Source organism: Danio rerio, chromosome 24 (assembly GCF_049306965.1).
Source record: "Danio rerio strain Tuebingen ecotype United States chromosome 24, GRCz12tu, whole genome shotgun sequence".
Classification (NCBI taxonomy): domain Eukaryota; kingdom Metazoa; phylum Chordata; class Actinopteri; order Cypriniformes; family Danionidae; genus Danio; species Danio rerio.
Genome location: NC_133199.1, coordinates 9,354,906 through 9,373,476, shown reverse-complemented (window position 1 = coordinate 9,373,476; position 18,571 = coordinate 9,354,906). Strand labels below are relative to the sequence as shown.

The 18,571-nt window shown below is 36.2% G+C and overlaps 1 protein-coding gene across 11 annotated transcripts in view; it reads right to left on the bottom strand.

Annotated features, from left to right (window-relative positions):
- Positions 1-6,992: 6,992 nt before the first annotated feature.
- LOC101886891 (ADP-ribosyl cyclase/cyclic ADP-ribose hydrolase 1) overlaps positions 6,993-18,571 on the bottom strand; it is a 15,722-nt gene continuing 4,143 nt past the window's right edge. For 5 of the 11 annotated variants that reach the window (XM_073941503.1, XM_073941504.1, XM_073941506.1 and 2 more), the window contains exons 2-8: positions 17,115-17,235; positions 14,591-14,717; positions 12,537-12,675; positions 12,303-12,385; positions 10,814-10,887; positions 8,262-8,354; positions 6,993-8,015 (exon numbers count right to left, since the gene is read on the bottom strand). In XM_073941503.1, the coding sequence (XP_073797604.1) occupies positions 7,919-8,015; positions 8,262-8,354; positions 10,814-10,887; positions 12,303-12,385; positions 12,537-12,675; positions 14,591-14,717; positions 17,115-17,227 (726 nt within the window). In that variant the 5' untranslated portion in view covers positions 17,228-17,235 and the 3' untranslated portion in view covers positions 6,993-7,918. Of the gene's footprint in view, positions 8,016-8,261; positions 8,355-10,813; positions 10,888-12,302; positions 12,386-12,536; positions 12,676-14,590; positions 14,718-17,114; positions 17,236-17,315; positions 17,442-18,571 lie in introns of all 11 variants that reach the window. The other 6 variants (XM_073941497.1, XM_073941498.1, XM_073941499.1 and 3 more) reach the window with 2 other exon arrangements.

Below are 18,571 nucleotides of genomic sequence, written 5' to 3'. Positions count from 1 at the left end.
CATGTTAATAGGACTTTTAATTTGCCAGTAACCTGGGTTAAAGCTTCCGAACGAATTGAATGCCAATGCAAAATCCGGTGCGTTTAAGGTCTGTTTTCTTTAAAAATCAGCGATCTCCACTAACTGAGTGATATCCGATTTAAAGTGGGTCTCAGATTGTACAATAAGCACTGCATTAAATTACATTTCCCCACCATATCTTTATAAAATGAGCATTTATTTTACCCTAGTATATTCAATGGAGCTTCTGCGTTAGCCTGCCGATTCTGACGGGCGCGTGTGAGTAAACAGCTTTTTGTCTCGTTTTACGCTTGAGCAACTAAATAAATCCTAAAGTTTATTTAACAGAATGTATTTTAATGACATTACAACATCGATGCTGTATAAGGAACCGTAAAAATGGTAAAAAGTTCACAATAACAGGTCATCGGAATTGTATCAGCATGGGAACTGCACTAGCTTGGCATATACCCTATTATCTATTTAGCGCCAGATCACAACTTTTTTTAATATACAAGTTAAATAGCCGTATGTAATATCTTGTAAACACAACTGCATGTCATTTCTGTTCTGCGCTTACGTCACTGCAGCTAAAATATATACAGATGCAGACATCCCAAGTCTCTCGAAAGTTCCGGGAGTCTCCCGCAAATGCATAGAGACTACCCGGATGCCAGCAAATGAATGATAATCTCCCGGAAATCGCACGTCTCCCGCCCAGTCCTCAAATACATCCTGCATCCCTCCCCCCTCTTCAGATACGTCGCGCACATCCTATGCTGTGGTGCGATCTACTGTCTAGTTATGGCTCTTTACATGTTGTATGCTGAAGAAAACTATTAAATTCATTAATCAGTGTAGTAGACATGAAATGGTTAACCTGTCACGTGATTGTGGTGGAGGGTCACCGGGGTTACGTAGTGCGCTTATAGGTGGCACCTATTCATTCCCAACTTAGGAAGGAGAGAGAGGGGGTGATCGGGATACTCTTTGTTGACCAAACAAAACCAAACTTAAGCTCAAACTTTAGCCCAAATCAAATTCTACACTGTCAAAATATCAAGGTATGTTTTATATTGGAAAATAAACGAGTGAAGACATTGGAACGACTTCTTGCCTTGTTTACATTTGATGTTGTTGTGGAAAAAAGATTCTGGTCGGCAAAAATATTCGAAGTCTCTAAGTCAAACTTTCCAAAAAATGACAAAGTCTGAGATCTCCGAAGTCTTTAGACGAAGCAGTTTATTGTTACTGCATTAGTAACAACAGAGACAGGTCGTTCGAGTGTCTGCTGAACATAGGCTTGCACACAGTTTAAATACATTTCTGTGTCTTAATACTCCACCCAAATTCACACATTACACACCTCCATCAGCTTCTCCGCTAATGGGGTCTTAAATCTCTCAGGTGCCCGCCACCAATGAAATCTCAGGGTCTTTCAGGGGTCTTACCCATGTCCAGTTAAGGTCTTTCCTTCCTGTTTCAAAAGTGATGACTCAGCCAAAAAACAATGCTCAACAATATATCTTGTTCACTGTAATGTAAAAATGTAATGTAATGTGTATTTATATAGCGCATTTATTGTGTATGGCCATACACCCAAAGCGCTTCACAATCATGAGGGGGGTCTCTCCACACTACCACCAGTGTGCAGCATCCACTTGGATGATGCGACGGCAGCCACAGGACAACGGCGCCAGTGCGCTCACCACACACCAGCTATAGGTGGAGTGGAGAGACAGTGATCGAGCCAATTCGGTGGAAGGGGATGATTGGGAGGCCATGATCGTAAGGGCCGATAGAGGGACTTTGGCCAGGACACCGGGGTTACACCCCTGCTCTTTCACGAGAAGTGCCATGGGATTTTTAATGACCGCAGAGAGTCAGGACCTCGGTTTAACGTCTCATCCGAAAGACGGCGCTCACTGACAGTATAGTGTCCCCTTCACTTTTACTGGGGCATTAGGACTCACACAGACCACGGGTTGAGCGCCCCCTGCTGGCCTCACTAACACCACTTCCAACAGCAACCTAGTGTTCCCTAGTGGTCTCCCATCCAGGTACTAACCAGGCTCAGCCCTGCTTAGCTTCAGTGAGTAACCGGTCTTGGGCTGCAGGGTGATATGGCTGTGGCACTGTCCACTGGTGATATGGCTATGGCACTGTCCACTGAACTGTCAACTGTAAGTTCAGCTGAAGTTCATAAGTGCTCATAATTCTTTAGATGTCAGTACAAGAGTGTGGGCACACGTGCAGGTGTGCTTTATCATGAGTTACAGAACAGAACGCAGGTGCCCTTATGGCTTTGCTTCCATAAATCAACCCTCATTGTGACATTAATGCTGCTCTTCTAATTTATCTTCTCATCTCTGACTGCATTTACACAGAATGACTTTATTTACCAAAGCACATATACCTGATAATAATGCCACAGGTATGGATAATACTATAATAGATAATAATACTGAAATCACTCAAATAAGCATATAAATGAGAGTAATACATTCATCAGAAATTCATCAAGACACAATGAAATCCCTAACAATGTTTGCGTCACAAATCATGTCTCTGGTTTAGCCTCTCAGCTGTTACGCCACGTAGCCGTTTGTTGAAAAACAATGACATGCAGGGTGCTGGGTCTGTGTGCCCAGGACCAGGATTGAAAACTGCTGATATAGAAACAGCTCAGGATCACTTCCGAATCAAGATACCCAACTCGTTGTGACCACAAACGGCCTTTGCCACCTCAGTTCATTTTTACTACATGAATGCTCGTCCTCCCAAGCCTCTGTCATGACTAAGTCAAGTCAAAGTCAGCTTTATTGTCAATTCAACCACATGTACAGGACATACAGAGAATCTAAACTGCGTTACTCTCATGCCCCAGGTGCCTAACGTATAATATTATTACAAAAAGTTGAAGAAATTACACATATAAAATAATTAAAAAATATGAGTAAAAATATTGTAAACAATACAATTACACTTAAGGGTATATGGCCAGGAGTGTAAAACAACAGAATTACAGTATAATGCAGAACAGTATCTAGATCTGAACAAAGCCATTATTATCTGTAGAGCGAGTGAAGTCACTAAAAGCCAGATAAAAGCTGAAACTGAAGTAACAATAAACAAGATTGCAAAGATGCAATTTACAAAAAGAGCCAAAAGAGAAAAGTGCTTATTCAGGTGCAGTGTTGAAAAAAGAAGAGTGGATAGGTGTGGGTACAGCCGCTTGCCAAAGAAGTTTCCAGTGTATGGTCAAACATGCAAAGTGTGTCACAAAGTGTGAAACACAGGGTGTTTCCCCTACCATTATTTAAGGGGGGTGGCCCCGCCCTCCCAACGGCTGTATCCGCCCCCCTTGAAGTCACATTACTTGTATGTGGTATATGCCGAAGCATGCTAATAGGACTTTTAATTTGCCAGTAACCTGGGTTAAGCGCTTCCGGCGAATTGAATGCCAATGCAAAATCCGGTGCGTTTAAGGTCTGTTTTTTTAAAAAATCAGCGATCTCCACTAACTGAGTGATATCCGATTTAAAGTGGGTCTCAGATTGTACAATAAGCACTGCATTAAATTACATTTCCCCCGCCGTATCTTTATAATATGAGCATTTATTTTACCCCATAATATTCAATGGAGCTTCTGCGTTAGCCTGCCGATTCTGACGGGCGCGTGTGAGTAAACAGCTTTTTGTCTCGTTTTACGCTTGAGCAACTAAATAAATCCTAAAGTTTATTTAACAGAATGTATTTTAATGACATTACAACATCGATGCTGTATAAGAAACCGTATAAAATGGTAAAAAGTTCACAATAACAGGTCACCGGAACTGTATCAGCATGGGAACTGCACTGCTCGGCATATACCCTATTATCTATTTAGCGCCAGATCACAACTTTTTTTAATATACAAGTTAAATAGCTGTATGTAATATCTTGTAAACACAACAGCATGTCATTTCTGTTCTGCGCTTGCGTCACTGCAGCTAAAATATGTACAGATGCAGACATCCCAAGTCTCTCGAAAGTTCCGGGAGTCTCCCGCAAATGCATAGAGACTACCCGGATGCCAGCAAATGAATGATAATCTCCCGGAAATCGCACATCTCCCGCCCCGTCCTCAAACACGTCCCGCATCCCTCCCCCCTCTTCAGATACGTCGCGCACATCCTATGCTGTGGTGCGATCTACTGTCTAGTAATGACATCTCCCGAAAGCTCTGCGTGTTTTCCACAAAATCATACCGTGATCATCATTGAAACATTTGCATTGTTTCCAAACTGCATTGTTTGTCATTTTTTTTGTGGCGGTTCATTCTGCTTTGGTGACCCCTGATAAATAAGGCACTAAGCTGAAGAAAAATGAATGGATGAATTATTTTCTGTAAATCTGCTTCTGGCCATGACATGTTCACATCAAAATTTTTATAAGAGACATGTTAGATAAATGTCTTAATAAATGGGCCAGACATTTCTGATTTTCCATACCAAGAGGCTCAGGAAATGTTCTTCCAGAAGCCCAAAAAGACATTGCAGTGACAAAAGCTGCACAGTTTGTAAATAAAAAAAAGATATAAAATTAAAGTTAATTTATAATTTACAAACGATTGTACAGTTTAAATAGTTTTTCAGTTATTTACTGCTGTCATTAAAAGACCATGACCCCTTGTGTCAGTGTCTGAACAGCCACGCTGCATTGGGCATCGTCACGCCGTGTCACGCCACAGCTCCAATCCAAGGGTTTGTTGTGAAGAAAGTGAATGAGATTGAACAAGAGGATCACACAGACCTGTTTGTGGGTGCTCTTGAAGATAGCTGATGACAGGCTGATAACAGACAAGAGCTGCAAATTAACAAAGTAGCTGAAAAATAGACTGAAATGTTAACAGTTCATAAAAAAGCACTGTCATTTAGATTGGACACAAGGGCAGAGGGCAATGTCATCTCGTACAAAGACTTTCAAGTGATTGTAGGTGAAACTCCATCACTGAGCAAGTCTAACTGCACGTTGCTTGCATATTCTGGCCACAAGATGGAGCAAAAAGATACCATCAAACACCTGCCAGTTTAAAGACAAAGAAGCAGAGATTGAGTTTAAGGTATAGAGAGAAGGACTTACCTGCCATTCTGGGGAAATCTGCATGCATGGATTTACAACCTGTTCAGAGAATCTACAATGCAGTCTTTGACGATGTGTTTAATGGTTTAGGGTGTAAACCAGGTGTGCATCACATCCAGATTGATCCAAGTGTGGCTCCTGTGATCCATCCTCCCAGAAAAGTGCCAATAGCATTAAAAGAAAAAATAAAGTCAGAACTAATGAGAATGGAAATTCTTGGGAGTCATTGAGAAACAGACAGAACCCACAGAATGGGTAAATAGTATGGTGACTGCTGTAAAGCCCAACAAAATTTGCATCTGATATGACCCAAAGGACTTGAATAAAGCCATAGAAGAGAGCATTTTCCACTCAAGACAACTGAAGAAGTAGTGAGCGAGATGCCAAAAATAAATAAATAAATATCTCAGTACTAGATGCAAACCATGGGTTTTGGCAAATACAAATAGATAAAGAAAGTTTAAAGCTTTGCACGTTCAATACACCTTCTGGAAGATTCCGTTTCAAGAGGTTACCTTTTGGACTATCTTCAGCTCCAGAAGTCTTCCAGAAGTGCATTGTTTAAAGACTTCAGGATCTGGATGTAGTGGTGAATGTCATGGATGATATACTCGTGTGGGGAGAAAATGTGAAACAACATGATGTGAGAATGCGAAGTCTTCTTGAAACAGTGAGTATTAATCTGAAACTGATTCAGGAAAAGTACTAATTCAGATGGAGGAAGTAACGTACAATGGTCATGTACTAACTGGAGAAGGTTTGAAGCCAGACCAGGAGAAGATTAAAACCATTGTGAAAATTCCCAAGCCACAAGACAAATCTTCTTTATTGAGGTTTCTTGGAATGGTTCGATACCTCGAAACATTTGTTCCGAATCTCTCTGAGACCAGTGCGCCATTGAGCAAACTTCTGGAAACTGAGATGGGTAGTGGCACCGGGATAAGTAACAGCAAGGGAGTTTTAAGAAACTAAAGGCACAGCTGAGCGACACACCAGTTCTCAAATATTATGACGTCAACAAGAAAGTGACTCTTTCTGTTGATGCTAGTTCAGAGGGTCAGGGAGCAGTCATCCTCCAAGAAGGACATCCTCTGGCATATGGTTCAAGAGCTTTAACTGACTGCCAGAAAAGGTAAGCTCAGATAGAAAAAGAGCTGTTAGCCATCGTATATAGTTGTGAAAAATTCAGCCAGTACCTATATTGAAAGACAATAAAGGTGCAGTCAGACAACAAGTCATTAGAGAAAGTCTTCAAAAAGCCTCTACAGAAAACTTGCCAGCAGAGGATGTGGTTGAAGCTCCAGCCATATGATCTACAGGTGTACAACAAACCTGGGAAGGAACTGAAAATATCAGATACACTGAGCAGAGCCTATCTAGATGAAGAGACAGAAGTGTTAGATAAAGACCTAGAGCTGCATCAGCTGACAGAATGTCTGCCTATTTCAGAAGAGAAATAAAGAGAAGTCAAGGAAGCTACTGCAGGGGACGAAGCACTACAAATACTGATGTCAGTAATCAAATCTGGATGGCCCAAACATGTCACAAAAGTACCTCCTGCAGTAAAGAAATATTGGACTTTTAAAGAAGAGTATGCTCTGCATGTCACGTGTTGCAGTGCCCTCTTTTGGACACTTGAGGGTATTAGCTTGTTTTGTAGTTTAACTTCATTTCCTATAATCCTTTGCACTTCTGATTGTATTCTGTTACTGCTGTCTCTTGTTTGTTAATTCAGCCCTGTCTTTATAAACCCTTATGTCTTGTGTTTTAGTTGCCTTAGGATTTTGTTTGCCCCTTATGTTTGGAATGTTTGTTTGGTTATCTAGTTTTTTATTGGCTTATTCTTGGATTCTTGTTTGTTTTTTTTTAGCATTTATACCCAGTTTAGTATTTACAGATTTTTGGATTCTTGATTGTTTTTGTTAGCATTCCTACCCTGTTTTTGTATTTGCTAATTTTTGGATTATTTTTGTCAGTTCTTTTGTCTGGACTCATTTCTAGATTTTTGTATCTTGCTTGAAGTTCCTTTGCAAGATTAGGAAACTCCTTTGTTTTTTTCAATAATTTGCTGCTGTTGGCGCAGCCATTTTCGTGTATGGTAACCGGTATATAATCTTAATTACACGGAGGTAAAATAACTCACGTCTCTCCTCGGTTTTCTGCTGAACCGGAATACATTTATTTGCATATGTCCAAATATGGGAAGCAGGTAACACATGACATGACAGTCTGAGGGCACATCCAATAGTAACGCTAACAGCTGCACCTGGATTTTTGTGTTTTGTGATTCTCCATCTCGTGACACTGGAGCATTTGTTTATTGAAAATTAATTTCCACAAGTTCCTGACTTTACCGCTGATCACTACACAAGTCAGATTTAGTTCAGTCAGATTTACTCGGGCCAATTTTGGAACATTATTCACTCCTGAAATAACTGGGCCCAGTTATTTCTTCTGGTTTGCTGGATTTTAATTCAGAATGAGTAAACATCACACAAAGAACTAAAAGACAGACCCATTCAAAAAATATACAGCTGAATGTGACGCATGTGAATCCAATAAAACTAATAATACCTAGGGGGGAAATGATAAGATTATTCACCTAGATGCTAAAATACTACATAAACTTTATAGTATTTGAGCCTGACTTTGGAACCTTCAGCCAGTTTAAACATAACATCAAGCCTCTGCCAACTTGCTAGTTCTTTCTCCATGATTACAATTAAACATTTTCATGTGGTTATTGCTGTTACAGCTGCTTGTCTTAACAATTCAAATACTTTGAAAAAGTAATTCAAACATTAAAGTCACTGTCTGTGCAGGTCCAGTGAAACCCTCGTTGTTTTAAAACTTCTATAAGTCCCATAATTGATCCCTGCGTGCACGATTCCCTAGACAGACAAAAAGAAGAATATCAGATGTGTGTCATATAAAAATACAACTGAATCATATTTACACAATGTACAGTGTTGTTAAACATTGCCAGATAAAATATGAAACATTTAAAAAAAGGTCTTCATTAAATTTAGACAAATTTCAAATAAAATTAATGTTGTAAAGGGGGGAAAAAAATGTTTGGTACATTAACTACTTCGTGAGTACTTTAGACTGTTAAAAAGAAATGTACTCTTTCTTACATAAAGGGTCCCTCCAGGTTGTACACGACTTTAATGTGAACATGGGTTACCATCCTTGGATTTAGATTGTCCAGTTCTACACTGCCAAACATGCTGAGGAATAAACATGTATGCAGGTAATAAACAAGTAAATCAGATGTTGTATGTTAGTACATACCCTACTTGTCGCCCAATTTTTAACCACACATTGTTTGAGGTAAAATCCAAACAATGTTCTAAATACTTCAATGTCTAGGGGTATTCCAGAAAGCAGGTTATGTGACATACTCAGATAAGTTTAAAGGGTCACAAAACACCAAGACAGATTTTTTGAACTGTTGACAGTCATGTATGTGTCCCACGCTGCTGAAAACACTATTAGGACACATATATTTCACAAAAAAAAAAGTGAAAACTGGTTGTTGTTGCATTGTTTCGAGCTAATTTGTTTTTCCGGTTTGATAACATTTTTTAAGCTGCGTCATGCCAATTAGATCCTTGCGTGTATTCCAGTGTGGAGACTGGCTGTTTGTATCTGGGAGTGCATAAATCTAATCAAGATTAGGTTATCTCAAGCTCATTCTGTAAACGTAGTCTCCTGGACGTTTCTGGAGACCGCGAAACACGTCCGGGGAGGAACGTATTTTTGCAGTTTTTGTTTTTCGCGAATCCATGAGAGGCCGTATGTGTGCACTTTTTCACATCTTAAGTGTCTCTCGCAAGTACCGTTCACACCCACGCTGTTCTCGTGAACACACCAGAGGCTGCTGTTGACTGGTTGAATGACTAAATGATTGACTGGGCGACAAGCCAATCGACTGACCCACACTCCTCCTTCCCTTAACCCAACCAATTTTAAAGATAGCCCCGCCAGCTTACTTTCGTAAACACAACCAAGGGTTTACAAAAGACGTCCAGAAAAAGAAAAGCCCTGGTCTGATTTTTACCACATTTTTGGATTTTTCACATTCTCACCCCTTTGTTCACGCGCTCATTTTATTTTTGGATTCTGTTTTTGTCTTACCTGATTTCTGTAACTGCTCTTCTTTATACATTAAAATACCTTTAATCAAATATTCACATGTCCTGTAAAAAGAATTGAGGAGGCAGTGGGATGTGAATTGATAAATTAATAAATACTACTTTCATTTTACTACAGTAAACTGTGGTGAATTGTTTTACCATAGCAACAAAAGATTCACCAGATTAATTCTGTTAACAGAGTAATTCACTATAGTATGGTTCAAAAATACAAGTATTTTCTATAAATTACTGTAGTATTGTTTCATGAGGTAGTAAAGGCCAAAATTTTAGAAAGTTAGTTTTTTCACCAGCTGTAATTATTTGTAAAAGTCTGTAATTTCTATTCTTTGGTGTAGTGCAGGGGTCACCAATCTCTGCCCAGGAGGGTCGGTGTCCCTGCAAGGTTTAGCTCCAACTTGCCTGAACACACCTGCCTGGATGTTTCAAGTATACCTAGTAAGACTTTGATTAGCTTGTTCAGGTGTGTTTGATTAGGGTTGGAGCGAAAATCTGCAGGACACCGGCCCTCCAGGAGCAAGTTTGGTGACCCCTGGTGTAGTGTATCATTAGAAAATAACATTTTACATTTTACTTTGCCATTAATTGTAATAATACAGTGTGATTTTTGTTTGCAAAAGGAGTTTTACAGCAGCCAATCCTCCACACAGAGATAAGATAATACAGAAGATTATCTCTAAGATATTTCAACAAACCTGCCTGCAAAGCCCCACTACTGGAAACTGGAAAATTAGAGATTCATGTGAAATTGCTGTAACAGTGAGGTTGCTTTCAAAAATAAATAAATACATAAAATTTTAATTGGCATCTGCGCTTATGTTAGTCTGTTTTTATTATTTCATAATCCTGGACCAGGCCGTATCCTGAGCAGCTGCTATGGCGTTCATGGAGGAGTAAAGAGCATGCGACTGATTCCTTTAAGACCCCAGTTACAGACAAGTTTTCGCATTGATCCTGAAGCCGAGAAATGATGTGAAATCATATCTCATGATAACTGTTGATAAGAAACTGCATATAAACTGTGGGTTTCGAACTTTGGAAGGGAGAGAGCTCGATCAACCATTTCTGCTTTATAAATAAACTGCTTTAACTTGAGAGCTTCGAAGACCTCACTTTTTTTTTTTTTTTTTTAAACTTAAAAGATGTTTGTTGAGATCCAGCACAACTTTCCAATGCACTACCAATATAATACTAATTGCATGGTAGTATGTAATTCAAATGCAGCTTGTGTTCTGATTTAGGTTATATTTAGCAGATTCTGGAAAATATAGTAGGACTTCTAGATATTCCATGCATAAAAATGTGCATACCATGCACAGCATGGATACTACAGAAACAGTAAGTGTAATATGATAATATGGCATTTCGAACACAGCCAGAGTTTTCATTTAACATGCTTTCAGAATCAACCACATAACATATTCTGACACACAGATTTTTACAGATTTTAAACTGTGAAATTAATTTTCATTTATTAAGTCAAAACCATGCTCATGATCTACTATTATAGCATGCAAAATAAGCATACACACCTTTTTTTGTTGAAAGCATGATGAATTGATCCATTTAGCAAGACTGTAATATTTCCACATGCTGCCACGGCAAACTGTAAAGACATTTCCAAGCAAATGTTTATTTAAATTCTCATTGTATATATATATATATATATATATATATATATATATATATATATATATATATATATATATATATATATATATATATATATATATATATATATATATATATATATATATATATATACAGTTGAAGTCAGAATTATTAGCCCCTTTTGATTTTTTTCTCTTTTTTTAATATTTCCCAAATGATGTTTAACAGAGCAAGGAAATTTTCACAGTATGTCTGATAATATTTTTTCTTCTGGAAAAAGTCTTATTTGTTTTATTTTGGATAGAGTAAAAGCAGTTTTTAATTTTTTAAAATATAATTTTGGGACAAAATTATTAGCTCCTTTAAGCTAATTAATTTTTTCGTTAGTCTACAGAACAAACCATCGTTATACAATAACTTGCCTAATTACCCTAACCAGCCTAGTTCACCTTATTAACCTAGTTAAGCCTTTATATGTCACTTTAAGCTGTACAGAAGTGTATTGAAAAATATCTAGTCAAATATTATTTACTGTCATCATGACAAAGATGAAATAAATCAGTTATTAGAAATAGGTTTCTAAAACTATTATGCTTAGAAATGTGCTGAAACAATCTTCCCTAAAAAATAAACAGGGGCGCTAATAAGTCAGGGGGGCTAATAATTCTGACTTCAACTGTTTATATATATATATATATATATATATATATATATATATATATATATATATATATATATATATATATATATATATATATATATATATACGTGTGTGTGTGTGTGTGTGTGTGTGTGTGTATACAATGAGCATATTCATAATAAATAAAAGCATAAATAAATAAATAATAAATAAATGCGCAAATCAAAAAAAGTCAAACTTCATTTTAGCATTTTCTTATTCCCCCAACATTCATGTAATTTATTTAATTATTTATTTAATAAATCATTTCTGTGGCTCTGCAATATATGTATTTAATTTTGTTTTGTATCTTGTAATCACTATGCACGGCTAGTACTGATTCTCTCTGGTTAACTCTTCATAGGGCTATTCATAGCTCTTCATAGTGAGTCTAAAACATGGTGGTCCTCATCTCATGCTGAATGCAGTTGGCCTATTACAACAGACTGGGTCATCAGACCAATCACCAAAGATTAGCATCATGCAAAGGAGGCGTTTGGAAAAAAAAAAATTACTGAACACTGAATTATGCACAAATAAATCCATATTATATGACAATAAAATAGTTTTTTGACCTTGCATGCATATTAGTCTGTTGCTGAAGACCCGCACCAAAACACGACCTTTTATAATGCATAATAGGGGCTCTTTAACAAGTTACATTTATGTCCCATATATAAATGATGCATGTGTATGTGTCTGTGTTTGTGCATTAAATAGACAAGACTTACATTTTGAGAAGCTTGCTTCCATAGCGAGTACACAGGATGGTTCAAACAGGCTGACCATTTTGGACATGACTGATAGTCAAAACCTTTTACGAAAACAAACAAACAAACAAACAAAAAACTGTTAGGAATAAAAAAGCAGCATTAATTGTGTTTTAGAAAAAAAGCACCATCTATTTTCTGTCTTTTATTGCAAGTGCTTTATATTTTTCTAAAACCGAAATCATTGTGTTGTACCTCTATCTTCTGCCAGCTGTCGACACCAGATCAGATCATTGAACACAAATCCCACCAGTGTGTCTTCTAATGTCCAGAAGGGCTCTGTGATTGCTGCATACCTTTCCAAGAAGCCTCTTGTCTTACTCCAGAAGAGCAGCTTTAAAATGAATCAAAATAATCAAACATAGCAAACAAGCACACATTTTTTTTTATTCACCAGTCAAAAAACAATTTGTAATCATTTAATTTGTTGCAAATAGTGTCACAATATCAAAATGTTGTTTTTGATATAAAACCTAAATTAAACATAATAATATCAATACCATATAAAAAAACAGGAAAAGTATTATTTTATTATAAAGTATTATATATTATAAAGAAATATTTTGAAATGTAGCTGCAAGCAGCAATTATCGGGGTCAGCAGCCCGGCGGCCACACGGCAACAAGCTACAAAGCAACTGGAAAATTCTATTACTTTTTGGCAGCATGGTCTGAGCCAAATTTGGTGGTAATTGGGATTAATGATCTACGGAGAGTTCCATACAACAATTTTTCAAACTAATTCAAGATGGTGGACAGGAAGTCATGTCAATTGGGGATAGGAAGTCATATCCATTAGGTCTGAAAGACCAGTCTCATGACTATAGACAAAACTATTCTAAACTCATTTGATCAAATTTGTATGGTTTCAATTGATAGGGTCTGGATCACGCACATTAAGTTTGGTTTAAATTATAGGTGGGCAAAGATTATCTTTTAATCTAGACTAATCTCACTGTAATCTTGAAATTAATCTAGATTCAAATGGCTCATTTAAATTCTGCTGAAGGCATTCAGAATATGAGTGCTACCCGAATAATTACTAAAAGTAAGCCTTTAAGAATGGGTGTTGTTAAATAAAATAAATACTTACTTGTGATAAATAAATACTGGTAATAAATACTTGTGTATAAATGTTCGTTACTAACCTTTCTATGAACATGATTTAATTATAACTGCACATCAATGATGTGCGAATTAGCCTACTGTAATGTCAGCGATTATATAAAATAAATATATAAATGCAACATATATGAACACATAAAGACCCTTATAGTCTCTGATAAGTTACCAATTACAGCAAAACAACACACAGCTTACATTTAGTCCTTATTTAGGTTCAAAAACAACACACAACATATAGCCCACAGTAACCTTTTAACTGTATCTTTAATCTTCAGCACATGTAACCTCTTGTTAGAACGTAATTCCACCATTCCAAGTTGATAATAGTCTAAAAGAAGATGATAATAGTTAAACATGTCAGTTTGTTCATGCTTTAGGTTGATAAAAAAATTATTTGCGCCTTTGTTTTTTGGGGTCTCTCCTTGTTCTCCTTGTTTTATCACTCTCATGTTTATCGGTTTCTGAAAGGATCGGATGTAAGAAGCGCTTCATAAATCACGCGCACGTTATCATCAGCTCAAGAATTTCGTCATTTCAAATACAGACGTGCACATGAGCTCTGTCGAGAAAGTGAAATCGCTCACACTTTAGATGGCATTGTAGACAACAAGGGGGCATAGGGTTGATTCTGCTCTTCTTCTTGGCTTTGTGTTCATCAAGACGAAGACAGGGATTGTTTACCATGGCTCGTTATTATATACATATACAGTGAGAGAGAGGGAGATCTGATTGCCTGTATAATGTCTTATCCACAGTAAATAAATAAATAATTATATATATATATATATATATATATATATATATATATATATATATATATATATATATATATATATATATATATATATATATATACAGTCAAAAAAAAAAAAATATATATATATATATATATATTTGTATTTATTTTACTGTAAACTGCTTTAAATTGGAGGTCTAAATACAGGGGAATCACATTACCTCATCAACTATATGGATATTTCTCAAAATTTAATAGTCTAACTTTGGTATGTGATCTATTACAGCATGTGGCAGTGGGTTTGCATATAGCAAAAGTTAATGAATATGGAAAAAAAAAATTTTACTCTACTTTTGTCGACGTTGTGAAAAAAACATGCATGAAATCACCTTGTCACATGGTAAAATCTGAGGGATGGCCTGGAACATTTTTTTGTAATCTTTAACTTGAACATTGCAGGGTGATCTTCTAAACACAGCCTTTTCGAACTCCTGCCATACAGCCTCACAAGTATACCTGTTAGGATGAATATTGCAGCAACAATAAAACCAATTATTACTATTTTTCAAGGAATCAATGTAATATTAGGTAATGAAAGTGACAGTAATGTACAGTTGAAACCAGAAATTTACATACAGTCTAAACAAAGGAACATAACCATTTAAAAAAAAAAAGTCTGATGGTAAATTATACTAAATGTTTACTGTTTTAGGTCCGTTAGGATTACCTAAATGATTTACATTTGCTAAATGCCAGAATAATGAGAGAATTTTTTTTTTGAGAATTTTTTATTTCTTTTTTTTATACAGTCAAAAGTTTACATACATTTCTTTGGTAACTGAGTCAGATTTGTAGGCTGTCTTGCTCGCAAAAACTTTTTCAACTAAAATTTTGAGGATTGAGATCAGGGCTTTGTGATGGCCACTTCAAAACATTCACTCTGTTGTCCTTAAAGCACATTTGACCTAGTTTGGCAGTATGCTTAGGGTCATGGTCCGTTTGGAAGACCCATTTGTGGCCAAGTTTTAATATCCTGGCTGATGTCTTAAAATGTTGCCTCAGTATTTCTACATAATGTTTTTTCTTCACGATGCCATATGCTGTGAAGTGGATCAGTCCCTCCCGCAACAAAACAGCCTCATAACATGAAGCTGAAGCCCCCATACTTCACAGCTGGGATGGTGTTCCTAGGCTTGTAAGCTTTTCTTTTTGTCCTCCAAGTGTAACACTGGTCATTACGGCCAAACAGTTCAATCTTAGGCCCCGTTTACACTAGTGCGTTTTAGTTTTAATACAGCGTTTTAGAATGAAAACGATCCGCGTCCACACTAGCGTATCACCTAGCATTTCTGAACTTCTCCGTCCACACCAAACTGAAACGCACATCTCATGACCACACACACTCTGGCATGCGCTGCAGCATTTCTACCCAGATGAGAACTGTGCTGGTCGGACTGCTCATTAAGCATCTCCTGCTGGATCTAATCTCACTATATTTGCTAAACGTGATATTCAATTTATCTTGTTGTCTTAACGACATGTTCCCCGACTTTGGTCTTTTGAATCTATTACTTTTTCTCAGGTAACATGTTTTGGCTGAGCGCAAAGATAAGTTAATAATTAATGGAACCACGTACATTCTGTATATTGACTGATCGCTTGCCTTTATTTCCTATAATGTATAAACTTATTGTGCGTTAAACTTTCATAATGGCTATTATTGATTATTAAAACTGACATTCAGCAAAGCAACGGATACGTTTCGTATTTTCAATGAAAATGAAAGGAGGCAGTGATGTTATAGGCTCTGTTTTATTATAAACATGCATACAGTGAAGATGCAGCATGACGCCTCAGCATTTCTGCTGTCTGTTAAGTTGTTAATATCAAAATAAAAATAGGCAGTTTCTTAAATCGTGGTTTCATTTTAGTGTTGAGAAAGTTAAACAACGTATCCAGGGTGATGTGAATGAAGTTATAAAGTACACTGTTCCCTTTGAAGATTTACCCAACATGTCCTCGAGAGTCTGTTTTCATATCAAACTTGCAAAGTCCGAACTTACAAGGAGAGGATGCGAGACTGAACTGTGTGTGTAAGCTACTTAATATTGAGCATAAGCCCCAATCAGATAGACGAATGTCTGCAGCCCTGCCTCCATTTTCAGATGTCCCCATTTTCCCCCATCCACACTGAGACGGAGCAGCAGCGTTTTATAATGTAAACGGCCTCTCCAGCATTTTCGAAACGTTCTGTTTTCGGCGCTTGAGAACTCCAGCGTAGTGTGGACGGATGGCCCATCTGTAGCAAAACTTATACATTTTAAAACAAAAACGCATTAGTGTAAACGGGGCCTTAGTTCCATCAGACCACAGGACATGTTTCCAAAAATTATTCTTTTTCACAGTGTTATTTAGCAAATTGTAATCTGCCTTTTTTGTTGATTCTGGCTTGTTGATTTTCCCATGTTGTCACACAAGGAAGCAGTGTCAATACTATACTTCAATACTATTTTACAGTTGTGCCTCACATTAAGTCAAATGTTGTCAATTAGCCAATCAGAAACTTCCAAAACCTTGACATCATCATTTGAGCTTTTTCAGTAGCATAATAATCTTATTGTACGAAAACTTGACTTTCAAGAAAAGTTATTACAATTTCTCAAAAACATCTCTCGATATTCTGCTATTAAGCATAACAGAAACGAATTTGATAATCCTAAAAAAAAAAAAAAACAGTTTCAACTGTAAGTGCAGATCTGAAGTTTCTTCAGGCTAATACCACAAATATTTATGAATTTAAACTAAAGACCAAATACATAAAATAAAATAACGATCTATTGTCCAATCCTGTTCAGAGATTTTAAGTAGGTAAAAATTCACGGATATTTGTGTGCAAAATATTTTAAATCTTACTTGGGGTTGGGATTAACCAGGGTTACATATCGATGGCACCGTTCAATGGCAATCTGTTTAATATTTGGGGTGGTCCCAAATTCTGCTGTTACATCCATGAGAAAAAACAGCATAACAGATCCTAAAGAATATATACAAGTGAAGCAAAAATTAGTAAGAGATACTTGTGTGTCTAATATGCATCTTATCACAAATTCCCACCTAAAATCATCCTAAAAACAATGCCTTCTTTTCTCGCACCTAACATTCTACATTAATGTGTAATAGGAGGACAGATAGATTGCCTCATGAGTAGAACACAGCATCTGGAGGAGAGACATAAATTTCCTGATAGAGACAAAAATAAAAAATAATTAGATCAGTGTGTTCTAAAACAACCAAATTATTTGTTCCTATACACACTACTATAATTGAATCTCTGCAAAAATGTACTTTACTCATGCTTCTTCAAGTCTATGTCTTATGATGTTACAGTAAGATCATGCAGTAGAAATATAATTAGAATTGAAGTTAACACATTTATACACTATGCATCATTTATTAAGCATTAGCAAGTAGTGAGTTCATTATTTGTTATTTGAATTCATAACTCCACATTAATAGACATTAGTAGGCAGTTTATTAATACAGCTAAAACTGCTGTATTCTTGACTCACAAGCACACAATGTGCTCACTGATTGTATTTTTTATAGTTTGTTAATGACTGACTTTTCATATCTAAAATAAGTAATGCATTATTTACAAAGCAGCTATTTAAGAATAGTTGGTGTTTATTTTTAATATTATTCCGAATGTAAGTAAATGATTAATAAACTATTCTAATTAGCATTTATTTATTTTATTAGTCAGGTACAGTTGAAGTCAGAATTATTAGCCCCACTGAATTATTAGTGTTTATTTTTTTCCCATTTTCCATTTAACAGAGAGAACATTTTTTCAGCACATTTCTAAACATAATAGTTTTAATAACTCATTTATAAACTGATTTATTTGATCTTTGTCATGATGACAGTAAATAATATTTGACTAAAAAATATATTTTTTCAAGACACTTCTATACAGCTTAAAGTGACATTTAAAGGCTTAACTAGGTTAATAATATTACTAGGCAGGTTAGGGTAATTAGGCAAGTTATTGTATAAAGATGGTTTGTTCTGTAGACTATCGACAAAAAAAGCTTAAAGAGGCTAATAATTTTGTTCTTAAAATGGTGTTTAAAAAATTAATAACTGCTTTTATTCTAGATAAAATAAAACAAATAAGACTTTCTCTAGAAGAAGAAATATAATCAGACATACTGTGAAAAATTCCTTGCTCTATTAAACATCATTTGGGAAAATAAAAAAAAGGAAAAGAAAATCAAAGGGGGGCTAATAATTCTGAAGTTAACTGTATATATTAATAGCTATTTTGTTTGTTAATAAATGCTTTATTAACTCAACTTCATCCAGTTTTA